General features: G+C 44.1%; 2 protein-coding genes across 3 annotated transcripts in view; both read right to left on the bottom strand.

Annotated features, from left to right (window-relative positions):
- Nucleotides 1-22264, bottom strand: part of LOC115085947 (oocyte zinc finger protein XlCOF6-like) — a 1095473-nt gene that overhangs the window by 996971 nt on the left and 76238 nt on the right. The window lies entirely within an intron of this gene.
- Nucleotides 14450-22264, bottom strand: part of LOC115085948 (oocyte zinc finger protein XlCOF6-like) — a 33158-nt gene continuing 25343 nt past the window's right edge. For both annotated transcript variants that reach the window (XM_029592508.1, XM_029592509.1), the window contains one exon: nt 14450-20277. In XM_029592508.1, coding sequence (XP_029448368.1) covers nt 17630-20277 — 2648 coding nt within the window. In that variant the 3' untranslated portion in view covers nt 14450-17629. The remainder of the gene's footprint in view (nt 20278-22264) is intronic.

The following is a 22264-nucleotide window of genomic DNA, read 5'->3' as shown; positions in this document are numbered from 1 at the left end:
TTTCTTTTTGCTATGAGCAAGCTGGCATTCCTTTTCAAGACCGTGTTAAAGCACACTCTGTGAGGGCCATGGCGACGTCAGTGGCACACCTTCGATCGGTGCCGCTTCCTGACATCTGCAAAGCTGCAACCTGGAGTTCTCTCCATACCTTTGCAGCCCATTATTGTTTGGACAAGGCTGGAAGACAGGACTCCATCTTCGGCCAGTCTGTCTTGCGTAACCTTTTTCCAACCTGATGTACCAACACCCTTCCACCTACCCGGTTGGGTGCGGATGCCCTTTCCCAAATTTCTCCTCACTTATTGTGCCTGCTGCACACCGTTGGGTACATTTGGTGCAAGTCGGGACATCCTCAGCTCGGTACTCACCCATTTGTGAGGACAACCATCCTGCTTGTCCTGTGAGAAAGCAAATGTTGCTTACCTGATGTAACAGGTGTTCTCACAGGACAGCAGGATGTTTGTCCTCACGAAACCCGCCCGCCTCCCCGCGGTGTTGGGTTCGTTTTATTCTTACTTTCTAGGCACTGCCTGTAGCTTTGAAAATCAGACTGAAGGGAGACCCCTGCTGGCTGCAGGGTCAGTGCCTTGCTGGGCATGCCCAGTAGGGGCCAGTCAAAGTTCTGTTTAAACTTTGACAGAAGTTTTCCGTGGTGGGCTCCATCCTCGATGTCACCCATTTGTGAGGACTAACATCCTGCTGTCCTGTGAGAACACCTGTTACATCAGGTAAGCAACATTTGCTATCTGTTGCCTTGTCGATTCTATGTAGTGAATGCATATAGACAAAATCTGGGGAACTATCAAATGCTTATGATCCTTACTTTATAGGTGAAAGGTAACCATACTTTATAAATGAATGCTCCATTCAAAGCCTGGGTAATTTGCATAAAAATTATATTCCTTAACATCCTGTCATACCAGTCCAGACAGTGGGTTATGCTTCCTTGCCCATAGGCAGAGGGAAAAAAACTATATATGTTCACAGTACATGCTCTGGGGCAGCAGTAAGCCTTGCAAGTATTTCTCTGCCTCCAGCAGGTCCAGGCATATCTGGACTGGTGCAGAATTTGGGAGACTCCAGACTGACCACCCTTTAAAGGTCCCTGTAAAAGTCCAAGAAGTGAGGAAGTAGACTCGGGTATCCTCAGGGTTCCTGCGACTGTGAGCGGCTCCAACCCCCATGAGGATTGAAATGGTCATCTCGGGACTGTGGCTAGTGATTTCTTCTCCCTCCCCCCTCCTCCGCCTTGGCTTCCTCTGATATTGTGGGCTCTGGTCCTGTTCCTTCCCTATATAAAGAGTCTTTACATTGAGCAGGGAAGCCAATCAAGTTGTAAAAAAAAACAAAACAACCACCAAAAACCAGAGCAAAGAATCAATTGTATGGACCGGCTTGCGGTGCCTGCAGCGGCTATTCTGGGAGAGCCCAGAGGGAGAAAGAAGCATGAAGGGTCTACAAAGTGCTGCACATGTGGAGCCTGGAGTGTGAGGGTGCAGCAGCTGTGGGAGGTAGAAGTATGAGGGATCAGACACTTAAAATGGCACAAGAGAAGGAGAGTCTGTCATCATTTCCTTGACCCTTGCTTCTTGGGGAGATGCCCTAGAGCTCTTTCCCAAAGGCTCAGAGGCTTCTCCTATTGGGGGCTTATAAGAACATAAGATTTGCCATATTGGGTCAGACCACGGGTCTATCAAGCCCAATATTCTGTTTCCAACAGTGGCCAATCCAAGTCACAAGAACCTGGCAGAATCCCAAAGGGGTAGATAACTTCCAGGTATCTTAACCCAGGGACAAGCAGTGGATATCTCCAAGTCCACCTTAATAATAGTTTATAGACTTTTCTTCCAGGAACTTTTCCAAACCTTTTTAAACGCAGTTACCCTAACAGCTTTTACCACATCCTCCAGCAACAAAGTCCAGGGCTTAATTATGCGTTGAATTAAAAAAAAAAAGTCTCTTATTTGTCTTAAATGTATTACCTAGTAACTTCATTGTATGTCCCCCAGTCTTTGTACGTTTTAAAAGAGTAAGCAAACGATTCAGATTTACCAATTTCACTCCACTCATTATTTTATAAACCTTTATCCTATCTCTCCCTCAGCTTCTCTTCTCCAAGCTGATTATCCTTACATCTTCATACTGTCTGACCTTAGTATAATCAGATGCCATTTTTTTTAAATCCAGTTTTTAACACAAAAGTCCAGGGGCTATCACAGAATGCCCTGTTCTAAGAACAAAACAACAAGTCCAAGGGTTTCTGGACTTAGCGGGGTACTGTCGTAAGTTTATTCTCCAGTTCGCAAGCCTGACTGCTCCCTTAACAGACCTGCTGCAGATCAGGTACAGTAGGGTCCTCAATGTGAATCTGCATTTGTGCGGCTTAAAGATCAACATCCAGTGTTGCATAGTTTAGATTTTGGGAAACCCTTCTTGCTCCAGACAGATGCTTCGGGAGTGGGGCTGGGGGCAGCGTTGTCCCAGGGGGTACAGAATGAGGAAAACCCAGTCCTGTACCTAAGCCGTAAACTATTGAAAAATGAGTAGACCTATTCAACAGTAGAAAAAGAATGTTTAGTAATTAAGTGGTGTACCTAGACTTTCAATAGCACCAGTAATTAGTAAGGGATTCTTACCAGACTAAATTAAACCACAATTGAAACCCTCCAATCGAACCTTTTTACACATATAATCTTACTAACCCCTATGCAGGTTGAGGCATTTAAACTATCATTCAATGAAAATTTTTTTATCACAAAGGAAAGATTTTTTAGACGGAGAGAGGAACGTTTCATATAATAATATCATAAATCCCCACAGGGTGATACAGTTGTATATAATCATAAACGGACCTCCTCCATCCAGATTTTTCTTGAGAAATGAAAACACCAAGTGAATACCTCTTTCATTTTTTAAAAAAATATTCATTGCTGAAAATTGTGAAAGTCACTCCGTCAATAATTTAGACCTAAAGTACGGTATAACTGTCCGGGTGAATTGTGCTATACCCAATGGTATTTGTAAATGCTTAAACAAGCTATATGAACATCTCAGGCATTAATAAATTTGCAATCGGCTTGAGCTCAAGCTCAATCAACATCCCGACTTATCTGATGTTGTGAATCAATGACCGACGCAGCCACGTTTCAAGTCCGCCCAGGGACCTTTCATCAGGGAATCCGTCCTCATTAAATCCTTGGTCGGTGAGTGTTGAGATGTTGCCTGATAGAGTTTAATGCGATCTTCAACGTGAGTCAGGAATGACTCTACCCAAAAACTAAAAACCCAATGACTCTACCCAAAAACTAAAAACTGGGTAGAGTCATTCCTGACTCTACCCAGTTGAAGATCGCATTAAACTCTATCAGGCAACATCTCAACACTCACCGACCAAGGATTTAATGAGGACGGATTCCCTGATGATTCCTGGGTGGTAATTCCTAAGTTAGAACCTAACATTGTGTAACTACAGCAAGGGTTTTTTTTCCCTATATGCAAAACCTAGCACTCTCATCTCATTAAATTTCATCTGTCATTTGGAAGTCCAATCTTCCAGTCTTACAAGGTCCTCCTGCAATTCTTCACAATCCGCTTGTGATTTAACTAATTTGCATAATTTTGTGTCATCTGCAAATTTGATCACCTCACTCGTTGTACCCCTTTCCAAATCATTTATAAATAGATTAATAAGCACCGATCCAAGTACAGATCCCTGAGCTACTCCACATTTTACCTTTTTCCATTGTGAAATTAACCATTTAATGCTCCTCTCCGTTTCCTGTCTTTTAACCAGTTTGTAATCCATGAAAGGACATCGCCTCCTATCCCATGACTTTTTAGTTTTCTTAGCAGCCTCTCATGCGGGACTTTGTCGAGCACCTTCTGAAAATCCAAATACATCACATCTACCGGTTCACCTTTATCCACATGTTTATTCACCCCTTCAAATAAATGTAGGAGATTTGTGAGGCAAAACTTCCCTTGGGTCAGTCTATGCTGGCTGTATCTCATTAAACCAGGTCTAATTAAATGTTCTGTGATTTTATTCTTTACAACAGTTTCCACGATTTTTCCCAGCACCTGAAGTCAGACTCACTGATCTATAGTTTCCCGGATCACCCCGGAGCCCTTTTTAAATATTGGGGTTACATTGGCCACCTGCCAGGCTTCAGATATGATGGATGACTTTAATATGTTACAAATTAATCGAAATAGAACTAAAAAATGAAATTTCGAACCTTTCAGAACTCTGGGGTATATACCATTCAGTCCAGGTGATTTGCTACTCTTCAGTTTGTCAATCTGGCCTACGACATCTTCCACGTTCACCGTGAATTGGTTCAGGTCATCTGAATTGTTTCCCTTGAAAACTGTCTCCAGGACGGGTACCTCCCCAACATCCTCTTTAGTAAACACCGAAGCAAAGAAATCATTTAATCTTTCCGCGATGGCCTTATCTTCTCCGAGTGCCCCTTTAACCCCTCGATCATCTAACGGTCCAACTGACCTGCTCGCAGGTTTTCTTCTTCGGATATAATTTTTAAAAGTTTTTATTATGAATTTTTACCTCTATGGCCAACTTCTTTTCAGATTCTCTCTTAGCCTCTCTTATCAATGTCTTACATTTAACTTGCCAACGCTTATGCTTTATCCTATTTTCTTCTGATGGATCCTTCTTCCAATTTTTGAATGAAGATCTTTTGGATAAAATAGCCTCCTTCACACCTCACCTTTTAACCATGCTGGTAATCTGCTTCCTTCCGGGCAGATTTTAAATGCCCAGTGTGCGTAAATTCTGGCCTTTACGCGCGTGGCTGGGTCTTATATGCGCCGGGCGAATCTTCCAAGAGGCCCGGCCACACTTGTAAAGGCTGGTACGCGTTCAAGCACCGGGCCTCTTGGAAGGGGCAGGCCGGGGGACAGCACCATTGTTCAGTCTGCCAGCGCATGCAACTTACTTCAGCTCGGGAGCTGAAGTTATGCAAAAAAGGTTAAAAAAATAATTTAGATTTAGAGGTTGTGGAGGAGAAGTAGAAGGGAGGTTCCCTCCCAGTCCACTCCAATTAAGGATTGATAAAGCAACAAGGAAGGCTATCTAACCAAGCCCTTTTTAAAGACACTTGTTTCTATAATAAAGAATCCAAAAATTGGACATTCTGGCTTCTAATTTTCAACTTGTTGCGCTCCAATTAAGGAGCAGACTGGGAGGGAACTGGGGAAAGGCAAAATGCGAGAGGTATGCAAAAATCCTTCCCCCCCCATGCACGCATGGATTACAAAATCTGGCGCGCATGTGCGCGCGGGCCCATCTATTTTATAACTTGCATGCGCTGGCGTGCGTGCGTACATGTGCCGGGAAGCGCGCGCACATGGACGCACATGCGCAGCTATTAAAATCTACCCTCATATGCGTGGAATACATCTGGACTGCACTTCTAGGATGGGATTTTTTAACAATGTCCATCTCTGTTGCACATTCTTAACCTTTGTAGCCACACCTTTCAGTTTTGTTTTGTTTTTAACTATTTTCCTCATTTTATCAAAGTTTCCCTTTTGAAAGTTTAGTGCTGGAGCCGTGGATTTGCACACTGTCCCCCTTCCAGTCATTAACTCAAATTTGATCATATTATGATCACTATTGCCAAGTAGCGCCACCACCATTACCTCTCTCACCAAATCCTGCGCTTCACTGAGAATAAGATCTAAAATTGCTCCCTCTCTCGTCGATTGTTGAACTAACTGCTTCATAAAACTGTCATTTATTCCATCCAGGAACGTTTTCTCTCTAGATTGTCACGATGATACATTTACCCAGTCAATAGTGGGGTAATTGAAGTCTCCCATTCTTACCGCACTACCAATTTGATTAGCTTCCCTAATTTCTCTTAGCATTTCACTGTCTGTCTCACCATCTTGACCAGGTGGACGATAGTATACTCCTATCACTATAGTCTTCCCCAACACACAAGGGATTTCTACCCATAAAGATATAATTGTGCACTTAGTCTCATGCAGGATGTTTATCCTGTTGGACTCTATGCCATCCCGGACATAAAGCACCACCCCACCACCAAGTTGTTCCTCTCTATCATTGTGATATAATTTGTACCCCGGTATAGCATGTCCCATTGGTTGTCCTCTTTCCACCATGTCTCTGAGATGCCAATTAAGTCTATGTCATCATTCACCGCTGTACCCCAACTCCCCCATCTTACTTCTTAGACTTCTGGCATTAGCATACAAACTCCTGATTTTGCCTGCCCTCTGACTAGCTATTTTACACAGACACACAAACACCCTAAAGAATATACCCCGCTAGTTTAGTTCTCCCCAAAACTTCAAAGTTCTAAAATTTCCCCAAGCAGTGCTTACTGATTCCTTTCAGCCACCAGCAAGGTGATCCTCTCCTCTCAGAGCTCCCACTGCCAGGCATCACCATTGAGCAATGGCTTGTCTCCTTCCCAGGGACTCTGATCACTACTTCTGCAGTATCCCTTGCCACGGCTAATTTGGGGGAACAGAGACCTGGCCTGGGAATCAGACCCAAGTCTTCCATTTAGCAGAACACGGTGCTTGTCACTGCATCACTAAGCTGAACCATTCTCTCTCCTTTTTTTTATACTAATACATTTCTTACATTTTTACACTCTTTCAGAATTGAAGTGGGCCCATTTAATGAGGACCGCACCCTGTTTTTAAAATTCCCTTCTCTGAGTCCACTCGTCCATTGAGCGTGATGTTCTTGTGCCTCTGTAGACTTCCAATACGGATTAACACAGCAAATGTTACCTTTTATTAAATTCATAAAGGTCAAGGTGGAATATGCACATAAGGAAAAAAAAAAGACTTGTTACAGGATGGGATTCACTCAACTGTGGAAGTAGATGACAATAACAATGTACGTTTCCTGCACCTTGACTTAACCTACGTCGAGTAGCGCTAGAGCAGTAAGTAGCAGAAAGAGTAAGTTAAAGAAACCTTATATCCAAACCACATTTTAAAATGAGAAGATTGAACAAGCATGGCTTTTCACGCAGTATATCACACAGGAAATAAAGCAAGGCAGAAAAAAAGAAAAAGACGGGAAATATATATACACTAGGATGCTCTTTATAAGACACGATGGGAGAGAATGAGAGACTGAAATATTTGTATTTTCTTAATAAAAAATAAAGACGGACTATGCGAACAGTTCTCGTCTTTTTTTATACACCAAACTCAGTATTACATTATCTATATATCCTTCCATTAAAAAAGAGGCAGATGCAATAAGGTGAGTTCAGCTGAGCACAGTTTTACCTTCACATTTTGGGCATGTAATCTTCACTGCCAGTGCTCACAAAACGGGTGCTCAGCGTTAGCATTAGCTCTTCCCTCCCAATCTCGCCGATACAGTAAGGACGCGTAAGAAAGAGTGCAGCAGTGCCGGGCGCACCCTCGTTTGCCGCGCGCACAGTTTGGATCACCTACCGCTCGATACAGTATTCTCAACTGAATGAAAAATAGCGCCAGAGCAATAATATACATGTTGCCCATGGCGCTGTCCGGTACGAAGCTGACCGAACACCACACTAACGCCAGGGTAAGGGTAGGTGGTAAATTAGCAGGTTAAAGACGCGGCAAAATAGCTGGTTAAAAAGGCGATAATCTGGGCGCACGTTACTGTATCGGAGGGAATAGCTAATCCGATCATTAACATATCATATACATGCCGCGGGCGGAAAGGGATACGCGATTTCAAGAAGTGGTAAGGACGCGTAAAACCGGATACTGAATCGCGGGTTAGACATACACGTCCAAATTGTGCGTACAAAGCGGGTTAGAAACAGGGTAACTGCGGCCGCGCTTTACTGTATCGGCCTGAGAGAGAACATAAGAACATAAGAAAATGCCATACTGGGTCAGACCAAGGGTCCATCAAGCCCAGCATCCTGTTTCCAACAGTGGACAATCCAGGCCATAAGAACCTGGCAATTACCCAAAAACTAAGTCTATTCCATGTTACCATTGCTAATGGCAGTGGCTATTCTCTAGGGGGTAGATTTTAAAAAAGGGCGCCCTCGCGTACTTTTGTAGGCGCATCAGGCGCAAACAAAAGTACGCTGGATTTTAGTAGATACGCGCGTAGCCGCACGTATCTGCTAAAATCCCGGATCGGCGCGTGCAAGGCTGCCGATTTCGTGTAGCCGGCGCGCGCCGAGCTGAGCAGCCTACCTCCGTTCCCTCCGAGGCCGCTCCAAAATCGGAGCGGCCTCGGAGGGAATTCGCTTTCGCCCTCCCCTCACCTTCCCCTCCCTTCCTCTACCTAACCCACCCCCCCGGCCCTGTCTAAAACCCCCCCTACCTTTGACGGGGGATTTACGCCTCCCAGAGGGAGAAGTAAATCCCCGCGCGCCTAGATGCAACCCGGGGGTGGTTCCGGAGGGCGCGGCCATGCCCCTGGACCGCCCCGGGCCGAAACCACGCCCCCGGGCCCGCCCTTGAAACGCCGCGTCCCGCCCCGAAAACGCAGCGCCGATCGGCCCCGCCCCCGACACGCCCCCCTCGAAAAACCCCGGGACTTACGCGAGTCCCGGGGCTCTGTGCGCGCCGGCAGGCCTATGTAAAATAGGCGCGCCGGCGCGCAAGGCCCTGCTCGCGTAAATCCGGGCGGATTTACGCGAGCAGGGCTCTTAAAATCCGCCCCTAAGTGAACTTAATAGCAGGTAATGGACTTCTCCAAGAACTTATCCAATCCTTTTTTAAACACAGCTACACTATCTGCACTAACCACATCCTCTGGCAACAAATTCCAGAGTTTAATTGTGCTTTGAGTGAAGAAGAACTTTCTCCGATTAGTTTTAAATGTGCCCCATGCTAACTTCATGGAGTGTCCCCTAGTCTTTCTACTATCCGAAAGAGTAAATAACCGATTCACATCTACCCGTTCTAGACCTCTCATGATTTTAAACACCTCTATCATATCCCCCCTCAGCCGTCTCTTCTCCAAGCTGAGGGGTGCGGGGATAGCTCATTTTACTAGCCCTGGTATTTTCACGCCTGGTCAGAGGTGGAGTAAAAGTTCCAGCCCTAGGAAAGTTCAGGAGTGGCCCCAGACTATCAGTTATGGGGGAAGGAGAGGGGGTAACGGCAGGGGACTCCCCAGGGACAGGAGGAAAAGGCAAAGTTAATTTAGGGGGAGGGCAGGGGGGGGGGTTTCCCTTGATTTTCCTAAAGCAAATTTGCCAGAAAATCCCTAGATTTGGGACAGGGTTCTGCAGTTTTATTTCAGGGGGATCCTTACGTAGAACCATTTGGCGATGGTTTGCAAGTGAAGGAGAATGAAAGCAATACAGCAGCAGCAGCAGCTCCAAGGCGGTTCAGCATCGTCTCTCTTTGCACGCTACTGTGCTGGCAACCGGCTTTATTCAAACCCTTCCCCACACCTTGGCTACGTGCACCGTGCGCGCTTTATTTAACAACAATAATAATTTGACCACGGATAGGAGTAAATGGAGTTCTCTATAAAGAAAGGAGGGGGTTACAAATAGAAAGCCACAGGGATCGGTCCTTGGACCAGTTCTTTCCAACATTTTTGCAAGTGACATTGCGGAAGGATTATCAGGAAATGATTGTTTTTATTTTTTGCAAATGATAACAAAAGCCGCAATGGGCAGACAACCAAGGTGGTGTGGAAAACAAGAGGAGGGTTCCAATGAAGCCTAAGGAACGGGAGCTAAGATTTAATGCTAAAAAACTGAAGAGCCATGCGTACGGACGGCAAACACCAGGAAAGAGCTACAGTCCAGGGGGGTGAAATTCTTCCCTACACAAACAAGAGCGGGGTCTGGGAATGATCGTATTTGATGATCTCAAGGAGATAAGGTGACAGCAAAAGCCATGAAGATACCTGGACAGGAACGAACAGCAGAAAAAAAGAAAAGTGATATTGCCCCTGCACAGACCCCTCGGGAGACCTCATTTGGAACATCATGCACAGTCCTGAAAACTGCAACTTCCAAAGGATATAAAATCTATGGTCCCGAGGGTGGCCACTAAAATGGCCGGTGGCCTTCATCATAAAGCACATGGAAAGGTGGGATGGGGAGAAATGATAAAGCCACTTAAATACCTCCGAGACATTAATGCTCCAGCTCCAGGTTTCTTTCAAGGGAACGGAGGCTCTGGAATGAGGGTGAAAGGGAGAAGAGATGGGCGTAATCTAAGGAAGTATTTCATTACAAAAAGGGTGATGAATGCCTGCACCAGCCTCCCCGTGAAGGAGTCAGAGTCCAGAACAGTATCTGAATTCAAAATAGCATGGGTCAAGCACAGGAGACCTCTGACAGAGTACCAGAAATTGCAAAGCTGAGCAGCAGGTGGGTATAGGCTGTAGGATCTTTATCTGCCACCCTGCTTCTGGTTTTTTATTTTTCTAATTAGAGACCTTAAATTTGCATCTCTAGCTTTTACAGCTTTTGAGAGCATTGCTCTTTCTAATTTTTGGTGGGGTCATTTTTTGTACCCTTGTGAAATACAGATTTTGTGACATAAAAATAGCAGTTTATTATCTCCATTTCATCTTCAGGGGGCCCTGTCTGGGTTAGATTCTGACTTTGTGCATGACTGGTTTATCACGTTTCATTTTTTTTCTAGATAGTAGTAATATTGCTAGACTTTATTTTAAATTCCCTTAATTTCTTTTTTTTTCTAGGAAATAGAAGCTACATTTTCTGTTAATGTTTTATTTTCTTGATTTCCCCCCCCCCCCCAATAAATATTGCTTTTATTTCTGCTGTTTTAGATTCTGTCTTGTGTGTGTCTGATTTATTGTATTTCATTTGTTTCTAGGTAGTAGTAACATTGCTAGACTTTATTTTAAATTCCCTGTGTGCTTTTACAGAGAGAAAAACAGGGGCTTTTACATACAAGAGTTATTCCCTCTCACACTCCTCTCTCCCACCCCCCCTTAGGGGTTTTTTCTTTTAAATACTTCTCCCAAGGACTTATATTAACAATCCAATAACTTATAAATTAGTCAAAATAACACTATACAAGTCACCTCATTATCACTTATGTGCAGAATGTCTTTTATTCAGTGTAACAATTGTGGTGTTTATGTCCCACTGCATACCATTTGAAGACGTAAGAACTGTCCAATTTGCCTCCAGCTGTCTGCAATGAAAAGGAACTGACTCTAACAGAAGAAGTGTCTAAGCTTCAAAAAACCTCCCCTACCTCACATCATCCAGGAGTATCACCCCCAGCTCCACAGAGGATTCAGAAAAAAGAAATGGATTACAGTGGGGCTGTGGTAGAATAAGGCCTGTGACCTTGAGAAACCCAGTGTCCTTAACTGAGCAAAATCCAGGATATCTGCCCCATATTCCCACAAAGGAGTCAAAATTCCAGGGATAGATTTATGGTGGGTTCATGTAGAATAAGGCCTGTAACAGACAGACATCCTCTCGCCTCCATGATACCCTTGCACAATGCCTTTTCTACATGGCAGGATCTGTTGCCTCTGCAACAAAAAATGAAGCGATGTGTGGGAAAAAAAGGCAACACCCCTTGCACCCACAAACCCTTTAACATGAGCAAATCTCATACAAGCTTCCTCTGCTGGGAAATTCAGTCATTAGAGGAACTCATCTGGGATCTCGTTTGGAGGGGGGGGGGGGACACAATAGTGAAAAAAATGTTCCTGGAGCCTCAGCTGGTGCAAATGCAAATGAGGTAATCAATGCAATAACAGAAGAAAGCAGAAACTATACCATCAATATTATCATTCATCTGGGGAAACAGTATCCAAGCAGTGCAGAATGAGTTTTGGATCCTGCGGAAGGAGATCAGACATATGGCAAAGAATACTGCTTTCTCTGAAATATTAACAATTCATGAAAAGGGAAAAGAAATGCTAAGCCAGACAGAAAAATGTCAAAACATGGTGTAAAGAAAATGGATTTGGATACGTTGGCGGCGGGGGACCGTATATGCAGCAGCAAAAGATTATGCTGTAAGGATGACTTACATTTGAAGAGGCAAAAAAAGATGATCCTAAGCGATAAATTCAGATCATACCGCACCAGACATTTAAACTAGAGCATGGGAGTGGCTGAAGGTGGCTAATGAAAATTGGAACGTCAGCCCTGGCAATAGAAAATAACACAATCAATCACTTCAATATTCCACACTTAGATGAAGGAGCAGAAAAGATGACTAGGAAAAGCAGCAAGCCAAGGAAGAGAAGTTGGAAAGCTATGAGCACAAATGCTCATAGTCTGGCCAATAAGATTCCAGACCTGCAGGCCCTAATGGTGAAGGTGGCCTTGTTGCTATTACAGAGACATGGGTCAATGAGTCTCGTGACTGGGATACGACCATCCCGGGCTCTCACTTATTAAGAAAGGGCAGAGAGAACAGAAAAGGAGGAGTAGCAGCACTTTATGTGAAAGACAAAATGCAAGGGATGTGGGGGGTAGGGAAGAAGCTTTATGGGTTATCTTAAAAAAAGGAAGAAGGTGCTTCCATTTACACCAGTATGGTCTACAGGCCTCCGATACAAACAGAAGAATTGGACAGAGATCTGATCAAAGCCATCACAAAGATGGGAAAGAAAGGAGAAGCGTTGCTCCTAGGGGATTTTAATCTGCTGGACGTAGATTAGAATATCCCCAAGAAGTAGAGAAGTATGGATGTCCTTCAGGGACAAACAAATGGTAATGCAACCCATGAGAGAGGAAGTCACACTCGACCTAGTGCTCACAAGCAGGAGCTTAACTGAGCACCAGTGATCACCTGCCGGTATGGTTTGATATCACAACCAGACTAGACAGAAGTCACAGGAAGATACACGTTTTGAATTTCAAAGATACAGGCTTGGTCAAAATGGGAATGTACCTGGAGAAAGAACCAGAAGACTGGGAGAAAATGGGCAACATGGAACAACACTGGGCCAAATTAAAAGGTGCTATTTCCAAGTCAATAAATGTGTTAGAAAAGTAAACAAAAGCAAGAGGATAAAGAAATCAAATCTGCTTCTCTAAGGAAATGGCAAAGAAATTATCATTCAGGAAGTATAAAGGAACCTAAACAGAGGAAAACAAGGAAGAATACCTGGTGAAACTGAGGGAGATGAAGAGAGAAATCAGGAAAGAAAAAAGGTCAAGCAGAAAAAAGGATAGCCAAAGAGGTAAAGCAAGGTGACAAAACATTTTTTAGACATATTAGAGAAAGGAGGAAGGCCTGAGAGGGCATAGTAAAACTGAAAGATGACATGGAGCAATGTGTGGAAAAAGATGAAGAAGTAGCAGAAATATTAAATAATTCAGTTCAGTGTTCACTAAAGACGACCCTGCAGGACTGTTGTTGGTTTAAAAGACCATGGACAGGAGTGGGGAAGATGCAACCCCGTTCATAGAAAAGAATGAATGGGAAGAGCTAGGAAAACTGAAAATGGATAAGGCCATGGGGCCGGACAAGGTACATCTCAGTATATTAAGGGAAATCAGAGATGTCCTGGCAGGTCTGCTGAAAGACCTGGTCAATAGATCTCTGAAAATTGGGAGATGTGACGCCGGACTGGAGAAGAGCAGTTGTGGTCCTGCTTCACAAACGTGGTAGAGGAGAAAAGGCTGGAAACTACAGGTGTGCCCACTCTGTTGCACATCGATGATGGGAATATTAATGGAGACAGCTGAAGGAAAGGAGAGTGAGCTATCTTCAATCGGGTTGATTGCAGGACCTGAGGTAACATGGATTCATCAGGGGAAGGCCCTGTCGGACAAATCTGATTTTTTTGATTGGGTAACTAGAGAACTGGATCAAGGAAGGACCATTTGATGTGATCTACTTGAATTTCAGCAAAGCTTTTGATACAATCTTGCATAGAAGGCTCATGAACAAAATGCTTGAGAGTGGGCGCCAAAGTGGTGGAGTGGCTTACAAACTAGTTGACAGACAGGAGGCAGCATATAATGGTAAATGGAACCTACTCTGAAGAGAGAGTAGCATTACATGGAGAGCATCATTTTGGGGCCTGGTCCCGTTCAATATCTTTGTGAGCAACAATGCAGAAGGTAAAGTTTGTCAATTTGTGAACGATACTAAGATCTGCAACAGAGCGGGCAAGCCTGAAGAAGCAGAGAGAATAAAAAGTGATATAAGAAAGCTTGAAGAGTGGTCAAAGGTTTGGCAGCTGGGATTCAATGCTAAGTGCAGAGTTATGCATATGGGGGTGAAATAATCCAAAAGAGTTGTACGCAACAGAGGATGAAATGTGCACCAGTCAGGAGAGTGTCTTTGAGGTAATTGTGTCTGGCGAACTGAAGGCAGCAAAACAATGTGACAAGGCGATAGCTAAAGCCAGAAGGATGCTGGGCTGCACAGAGGGAGAGGGATAACCAGTATTATTTATTTAAGGCTTTTATATACCGACTTTCTTGATACAAATCAACTCGGTTTACATCGAACTAAGCAGTTAACCATAACCAATTAACAAAAGACAAAATTTGATGAAGCATAAAGTTACATTATAACAAGGGAGCAAAAACTGGGGATAGGAAAATAAAGGGGGGAGAACAGAGATAGTTTACTATATACAGGTGGGGTTGTGGGAGGGAGGCAAGGAGCCAATCTCGTTATGATGTATTAGCGAGTCTTAGTGCTAGTTTAGTCTTAGTGCTAGTATGAAGAAGGAGGTGATGATCCCCTGTACAGGTCCTTGGTGAGGCCTCACCTGGAGCACTGTGTTCCGTTCTGGAGACCGTATCTACAAAATGATAGAGATAGGATGGAAGTGGTCCAGAAAAGGCAACCAAAATGGTGTGGGGTCTGTATTGGAAGACTTATGAGGAGAGGCTGAAGGATCTAAATATGTATTCCCTGGAGGAAAGGAGGTACATAGGACATATGACATAGATGTTCAGATAACTGAGAAGTACTAATGATGTGTAAAGATAGTCTATTTAGTTCGGTGAAGAGGTTGTCCAGGAAGGTGGGCAGGTTAGCATGGCTAATTCATCCTGCTATCTACCTGCTGGAGTTTCAAACGCCTTATACACCGCCCGAAGAAGGTGGCACAAGCCTTCTTCTAAATCCGTAAATGTGTGGGGTATGGTGTGATCTGCCGACCCAGGCAAGATGTGTTGCTCGAGGGACTGCAAACACTCGTACAAATACTGAGTTATGTAAAGTCTGTATTGTTGAATCTTTGCATTCAATATCGCCGCTTGGAAGGTTTTACATCCGAATTCGTCCAGGTATCAATTATCTTTACCGGGAGGAGTATGAGAATGTAGGCATGATTTCTTTGACTTTTTCATCGCTGATTCGATAACTACTGAAGCATGGGGCAGCTGAACAGCCCCATAGTGTGGTGGCTTTCTCGGGGAACTTGAGGTCCATCGTTCTAGACGTCAATGGCCCCGAGAAGGAGGACTCCCATGTCTTGTCCATTACTGCACAAAGAACTGAATGAGCTCAGCCGGGACATCAAAGATCTTTAACATCCCTAACACCTCTGACCTCGGATCCGGCATCTTCTTTGGTTTTAATTTTTAGAATTTTTAATAAATTTGGAGTAGGATAGGTCATCTGGGAGTGAGGACGATACAGCTGGGTCTTCCGGAGGGTCTGACAGGATTCCTGAGGAAGATCCCGGTGAGGTTGGTGGAGATTTTCGAGTCTCTGCTTGCAGAGAGAATTGTGGTGGCTCTTCCATCTCATCCTGTGGACTGCTATCGTCCTGGATGAGGGACGGGGGCTTTCTCATTGGGGAAGAGTTCCTCAATTGAAGGACTGGGTGGCGGATGATCTCGTTTTACTGCTTCCTAGTAATGTGATAAAGTTCTGCAAAATTGTGGATATTTGTGACATGGGATGCGGGACCAGCTTCGCAGGCAAAGAAACCTGCTGCATCCTCTTTAGGGTGGTGGAAGTATCCCATTTTTGTCCCACACTCACCTTAGCAATCTTGGCTCTTGGTGGCACGGCTGCCAAGAGAATATTAGAATCAGGGTCTCTGAGATGCTCTACTGGGTCCTGGTCCCTGTGCAATACCTTGGAGTCTTTTCTTGAGGGGCTCCTGTAACTGAGGGGAGTGCATTTTCCTCTTTGACATTGAACATGTGTCCAACTACATCCGCTGAGATGATCCTGAGGATCCCACAGAATGTTGGTCATCTGAGGAGGGTGCTCTCTCTTCCACATCAGACGCCTCCAAACCCAAAAGTTCTTTCGGCAGGAACACAACTTGAGGGTCACGCTCCAGACCTATAGGAAGTCTGTTTCTGAGAAGACTTGTGGCTTGTGAGTCATCTGCATTTGCACTGGGGTTAATGCATGGCTGGTGTGCGTTGTAGCTGGATGCTGCGAGGCATGTGGGATGTGCCTCTGCATCTACTTTTTGGGAAGCACCTGTGTTGGGGTGCATGGCGTTTGCGAGGCATGATTTGATGCGCCGTGTGCATGGTGCAGAGTCTGTGTGGTCTGCACCTGACTCAACATATTCTCCTTGTGTCGTGCATCATGCTTGTCCAGCTTAGACGCATGCGGCTGATAATGATAAAAAAGTTCTTGGTGGCCGGTGACGCCTTCTTAGACGCATTTTCCAACGACGCATCCCCCAATGCCTGTCGTGTTTTTGAAGTGTAGGAAAGCTTGAGTGCTTTGGGAATATTTCCCACATGGCTCTGGTTTTTCCGACCACTTGATGGACCGAGAGGACGCTCGCCGTTCCTGCTCAGCATAGTGGGTCTTTGGCCCTGGCTAGGAGTGAAAGGAAAGGCGTTCCAATGCCGGGGCATACAAACCAGTGGACGCCTCATCTCTTAGCCTGGCGATCTTCTGAGCTCACTGTCTCTGGGCTTCATTCTCCCGCAGTCCTTACAGGTAGACTGATCGTGCTGCAGGCCTAGGCAAACATAGCAGTAGTTATGTCCATCTATGATGGACATAACCTTGCCACGTTGGCAGTATTTGAAGCCGGGACGCTTGGGTGCCATGGAAGCACTTAAAAGTACTGTTTGGAGTTTCCACGTGAGGAAGAAAATGAAGAATTTGAGAAGAGAGAAGTGGCTTCGTGCGTGCGACTAGCTGCACGGAAGAGGAGGATCAGTAATCGCACAGGAAGAGCTGCGCAAGCACACAGAGTCAAAGCTCTGTATTCTTAGAGAGAAGCTCCACCCAGGGCTGCATGGAGGATATCCAGATAGCATGACTGATTCAGCCTGCATATTGCCGGGAAAAGAAAGGGGTGCATGGGAATAACCTTAATGGAAGGAATGAGGGTAACCTACATGGAGCAGCAGTTACTACCATTGGCAACTTGCTGGGAAGACTGGGTGGACAATTTGTTCTTTATCTGCCATTATTACTATACTATTATATAACTGTACTTAGTCTTCTCAATTTTTTCATCAGTTTCTGTGGTCTGTCTCCTGCTGCACAGGGTCCATGAACAGGTTTGCCATAGCTTGTAATAGTACCAGAGGTGTTGTCTTAACCTATAGATTCTACACTATTGCTACCATTGTCATTAACCATAGTGTGGAGGCTAAGAGTGTGCACATTTTTATCCTAGACAATTTGAATTTTCCTTTTTGTCACATAAAGGTATGAAGCAAGACTTGACAAAAGAAATTCTTCCACTTCAGATCCCTCTTCCCTCTCTGAAATCATTAGTGTGCATGTTCTGGTGTCTTCTGAAACTTATCTTGGATCTATATCTTTTACCACACTCTGAACATGAAAATGGTTTCTCATTAGTGTGGATTTTCTGATGTTCTCTGAGATGTTTCTTCAGTTTGAAGCTTTTATAACATTCAGTACATGAAAATGATCTCTCACCAGTGTGGTTTTTCTGGTGGTTGGTGAGGCTTATTTTGTGCCTAAAGCTTTTTTCACACTCAGAACATGAAAATGGTCTCTTATCAGAATGGATTTTCTGATGTGCCGTTAGATGAATATTCCTCTTGAAGCTCTTACCGCACTCAGAACATGAAAATGGTCTTGCATTAGAGTGAATTTTCTGATGTTCTGTGAGGTGTTTCTTCAATTTGAATCTTTTATCACACTCGGTACATGAAAACGGTCTCTCACCAGTGTGAGTTTTCAGGTGACTTGAAAGGATTATTTTATGCTTAAAACTTTTATCACACATGGAACAAGAAAATGGTCTCTCATCAGTGTGCAATTTCTGGTGGTATCTGAGGTGTTTCTTCACTTTGAAGCTTTTATCACACTCTGTACATGAAAACGGTCTCTCACCAGTGTGCGTTTTCCAGTGGCTTGTGAGGCTTACCTTGTACCTGAAACTTTTATTACACTCAGAGCATGAAAACGGTTTCTCATCATTATGGGTTTTTTTATGTTTTTGGAGAAGATTTTTCAGCCGGAAGCTTTTATTACACACCATACATGAAAAGGGTCTCTCACTTGTGTGGATTGTCTGGTGATCCATGAGGCTACTTTTCAGCCTAAAGCTTTTCTCACACTGTGTATCTATAATTGGTCTCTCTCCTGTATGAATTTTCTGATGCTCTGTCAGTCTATTCTTAAGCCTAAAGCTTTTACCACAGTCAGAACATGAAAATGGTTTTTCACCAGTGTGAATTTTCTGGTGTGCATTGAGGCAATACTTCAGTTTGAAGCTTTTACCACATTCAGTACAAGGAAATGGTCTCTCACCACTGTGGTTTTTCTGGTGGATAGTGAGACTTATTTTATGCTTAAAACTTTTTTCACACTCAGTGCATTTAAACGGTCTCTCCCCAGTGTGTAATATCTTGTGCTGTTTCACGTGATATTTTGTTTTGAAACTTTTACCACACTCAGTGCATATAAATGGTCTTACACCAGTGTGGACTCCCTGATGTCTTGATAGGTTACCTTTCTGATTAAAGCATTTATCACATTCGCTACATGAAAACAATCTCTCACTGCTGTGAATTCCCTGGTATCTTTTGAAAACTTTCTTCTGAAAGAATATACTATCGCAATAAGAATATGAAAAATGTCTCTCAGTAATGTGAATTTTCTGGTGTTTGGTGAGGGCTGCTTTCCTATTAAAGCTTTTGTCACACTCAGGACATGAAAATCTCTCACGAGTGTGGATTTTCTGGTGTTTTGCAAGGGTTGTTTTCTGATTAAAGCTTTTGCCACACTCAGTACATGAAAATGGTCTCTCACCCGTGTGGATAAGCTGGTGTCGTTTGAGGGTGGTTTTCCGATTGAAGATTTTACTACACTCACTACATGAAAATGATCTCCCCTGGGGTAGAGTCTCCCCAGTATGAATTTCCTGATGTTTTTTAAGCTGTGCGTTCCTAGTGAAACTTTGGTGGCACTCAGTACATGAAAATGTTCTCTCAATAATGTGAGTTTCCTGGTGTAATGTAAGTTTTCCTTTCTGAATAAATCTTTTACCACACTCAGTACATGAAAATGGTTTCTCACCAGTGTGAATTCTCTGGTGCTGTTTGAGGTTGGAGTTCCGATTAAAGCTTTTACCACAATCAGTACATGAAAATGGTTTCTCACCAGTGTGGATTTTCCTGTGTCTTGAGAGGCTAGTTTTCAAATTGAAGGTTTTACCACACTCAGTACATGAAAATGATTTCCCATTATAATGGACTTTCTGTTTTGTGAGGTTCATCTTCTGTCTAGAGATTTTACTACATTCAGAACTTGAAAATAGTCTCCCCTCTGTTTCAAATTTCTGACATTGGTGATTTTCTTTATTAATGAAAGTATTCCCATATGCAGTACATGTAAATAGTCTCTCTCCTCTGTTGATTTTCTGATATTGCCTTAGACCTCCTTTCTTAATGAAACCTTTTCCGCTTTCAGGAAATGAATAAGGCTTCTCTTCAGGGTGTAATGTTTCTTCTTCCAGCAGTTCTCCCTTCTGAGTGAAGATTTTCCCATAGTCTGTACATGTAGACGGCCTCTCTTCAGTGTGAGATCTCTGCTGTGAAGGCAGACTTACAGGCTCCCTGACGAATATCCCATATACATCACACAAATATCTTTGTTCCGTTGTCTGGTTTCTCTGCTCTTCCCCTGTGTGTGTAAAATTATTGGCACTTTTCTCACACACAGTCGAGTTCTCAGGTGAGACGCCTGATAAATTTCTTTGCTTCTTTTTTGAGTTGCTTTGATTTCTGCAATTTCCCCTCCAGTCAGAACATGAAGAAGTTTCCTCTGTGTCTCCTTCTGATAACATCTTGTTCCCTTCCAGATTCTCACCGAGGTCCCAGTGATGTGTCTCTGTATTATGGTATCTGAGATCATCATTTTCTAGATAAAAAGGAAACATTTTGCTTGTTATTTTATGTTTTTTTCTTTTTGTCTATATTTTCTTTTTCCTTTTCTATCCTCTCTCAGGCACTTTCCTGTCTATCCCTTGTATGTCTCCCTCCAGATGCTCTCTCCCCTGCCTTCCTCCGGGCAGTTCTTTTCACCTCTCTCACAGCACCCCTTCCCTCCAAGCATTTTCATCCCCACCTACTTCCATGCATTTATTTATTTCTTCAACATCGCCCTTCCTCCAAACCCTCGCTCCCTGCAAGCGCTCTCTCCCTCCCTTGCCCTGCACTCTTCAGAACACTCCCCCATCCTCCATTCTTCCCCCTAGACACACCTGACTTTCCCTCCCAGGCTCCCCACCCTTTCACCAGTACAGCATCCTAACGCTAGGCCATGGTGGTAGCAGTTCTCTGCCTGTACTTCAGCAACACCGGCTTCTCAGCTTGCCCCTGACATATGCAACAGACTCTCAAGCCCTGGACCCTCTCCCACATCAGCCGGGATGGTTGCATGCCCCATGGTTACCTCTCCACTCTGCTCTCCGGCAGAGAATGGGTGCCAGTGAAAAAAATGAAAATAAACACAGAGCTGTAAAACCCTGCAGCGACATTTTCCAATTTCAATGGGCTAAACGCAAATAAAGCAACACTGTCCCTGACCTGTCTTCTGTTTTCCTTTCCCCGGATTTGGATTCCTGGGGCCCTGCTTTATGGAACTCTACACCGAAGGGGCCAAACTCTGCAAAGGAAGGCTTGGGTGAAGAATCCAGGCTGCGCCTGCACTGGAGTGTGGACAAAGTTTTGGGGCCACCCACCCTTCCCCTTGAATGTCTACCCCCCTTGGGCTTTGTTCCTTTCCCCCACCTCTTCCCCTCAAGAGTTTAAAAATAAACCTTGGTTTGGTTCTCTTCACTGGGGCCCTCTCTCTAGAGCAGGGTAGACATACTTTGAAAATGTTTTTTTATTAAGCCAGACTAGTTAAATTAAAGACCATTCTTGCACTATGGCATTGTACTGATCAGACTTGTAAAAAACTATTGAGAAATTACTATTTACCTGATAATTTCCTTTTCCTTAATCTAGACAGATGGATCCAGAACCAGTGGGTTATGCACCTCTACCAGTAGATGGAGACAGAGCATACTGACATCACAGTGCATATACACCCCTGCAGTGACATCAGCCTGCCAGTATTCTCTTCAAAAGCCAACTGTGGGCAGACCAGCAAAAAAACTTGATTAATAACAGATCACCATTTCAATACTTAACCAACAGGAAAACACTGAGCTCAGATAAAGAATGCATTAACACTTACCAGTAACCCCTGGAACACTTAGCCACTCAAGAGGACCATAATGCAATCATTTGGCAGCCAAGGGCAGGAAGCTGAATCCATCTATCTAGATTAAGGAAAAGGAAATTATCAGATAAGTAGTAATGTCTCATTTCCTAGTAACTAGACAGATGATTCAGGACCAGTGGGACGTACCCAAGCTACTCCCAAATAGGATGGGAAGCTGCCTGTGGTCCAGTCAAAACCGCACGTGCAAAGGCCACGTCCTCCCAGACTTGCACATTCAGACGATAATACCTGGAAAAAGTGTGTAAGGAGGACCAAGTCGCAATTTAACAATTTAACCTCTGCCCATGACACTGCCTGAGCCTTAGTGAAATGAGCCCTAACCTGAGTGGACAACAGCTTTCCAGCAGCCACATACGTGGCTGTGACTACCTCCTTAATCCAGTGCGGTATTGTAGCCTACGAAACCGGCGTGTTCTGTTTACCTCCACCATGAAGGACAAACAGGTGATCCATCTTTCAGAAAAGTTTAGAAACCTCCAGATACCTCAGTACATATCTCTTGACATCCAAGGGATGCAACAGGCGCTATTCCTTCGCATCTCTTTCCTTATCCAGAGATGGCAAGGAAATGGACCGATTCAGGTGGAAATCTGAGACCACTCTAGGCAAAAAAAGA

Source organism: Rhinatrema bivittatum, chromosome 2, assembly GCF_901001135.1.
Source record: "Rhinatrema bivittatum chromosome 2, aRhiBiv1.1, whole genome shotgun sequence".
NCBI lineage: Eukaryota > Metazoa > Chordata > Amphibia > Gymnophiona > Rhinatrematidae > Rhinatrema > Rhinatrema bivittatum.
This window is presented reverse-complemented; position numbering and strand designations above follow the sequence as displayed.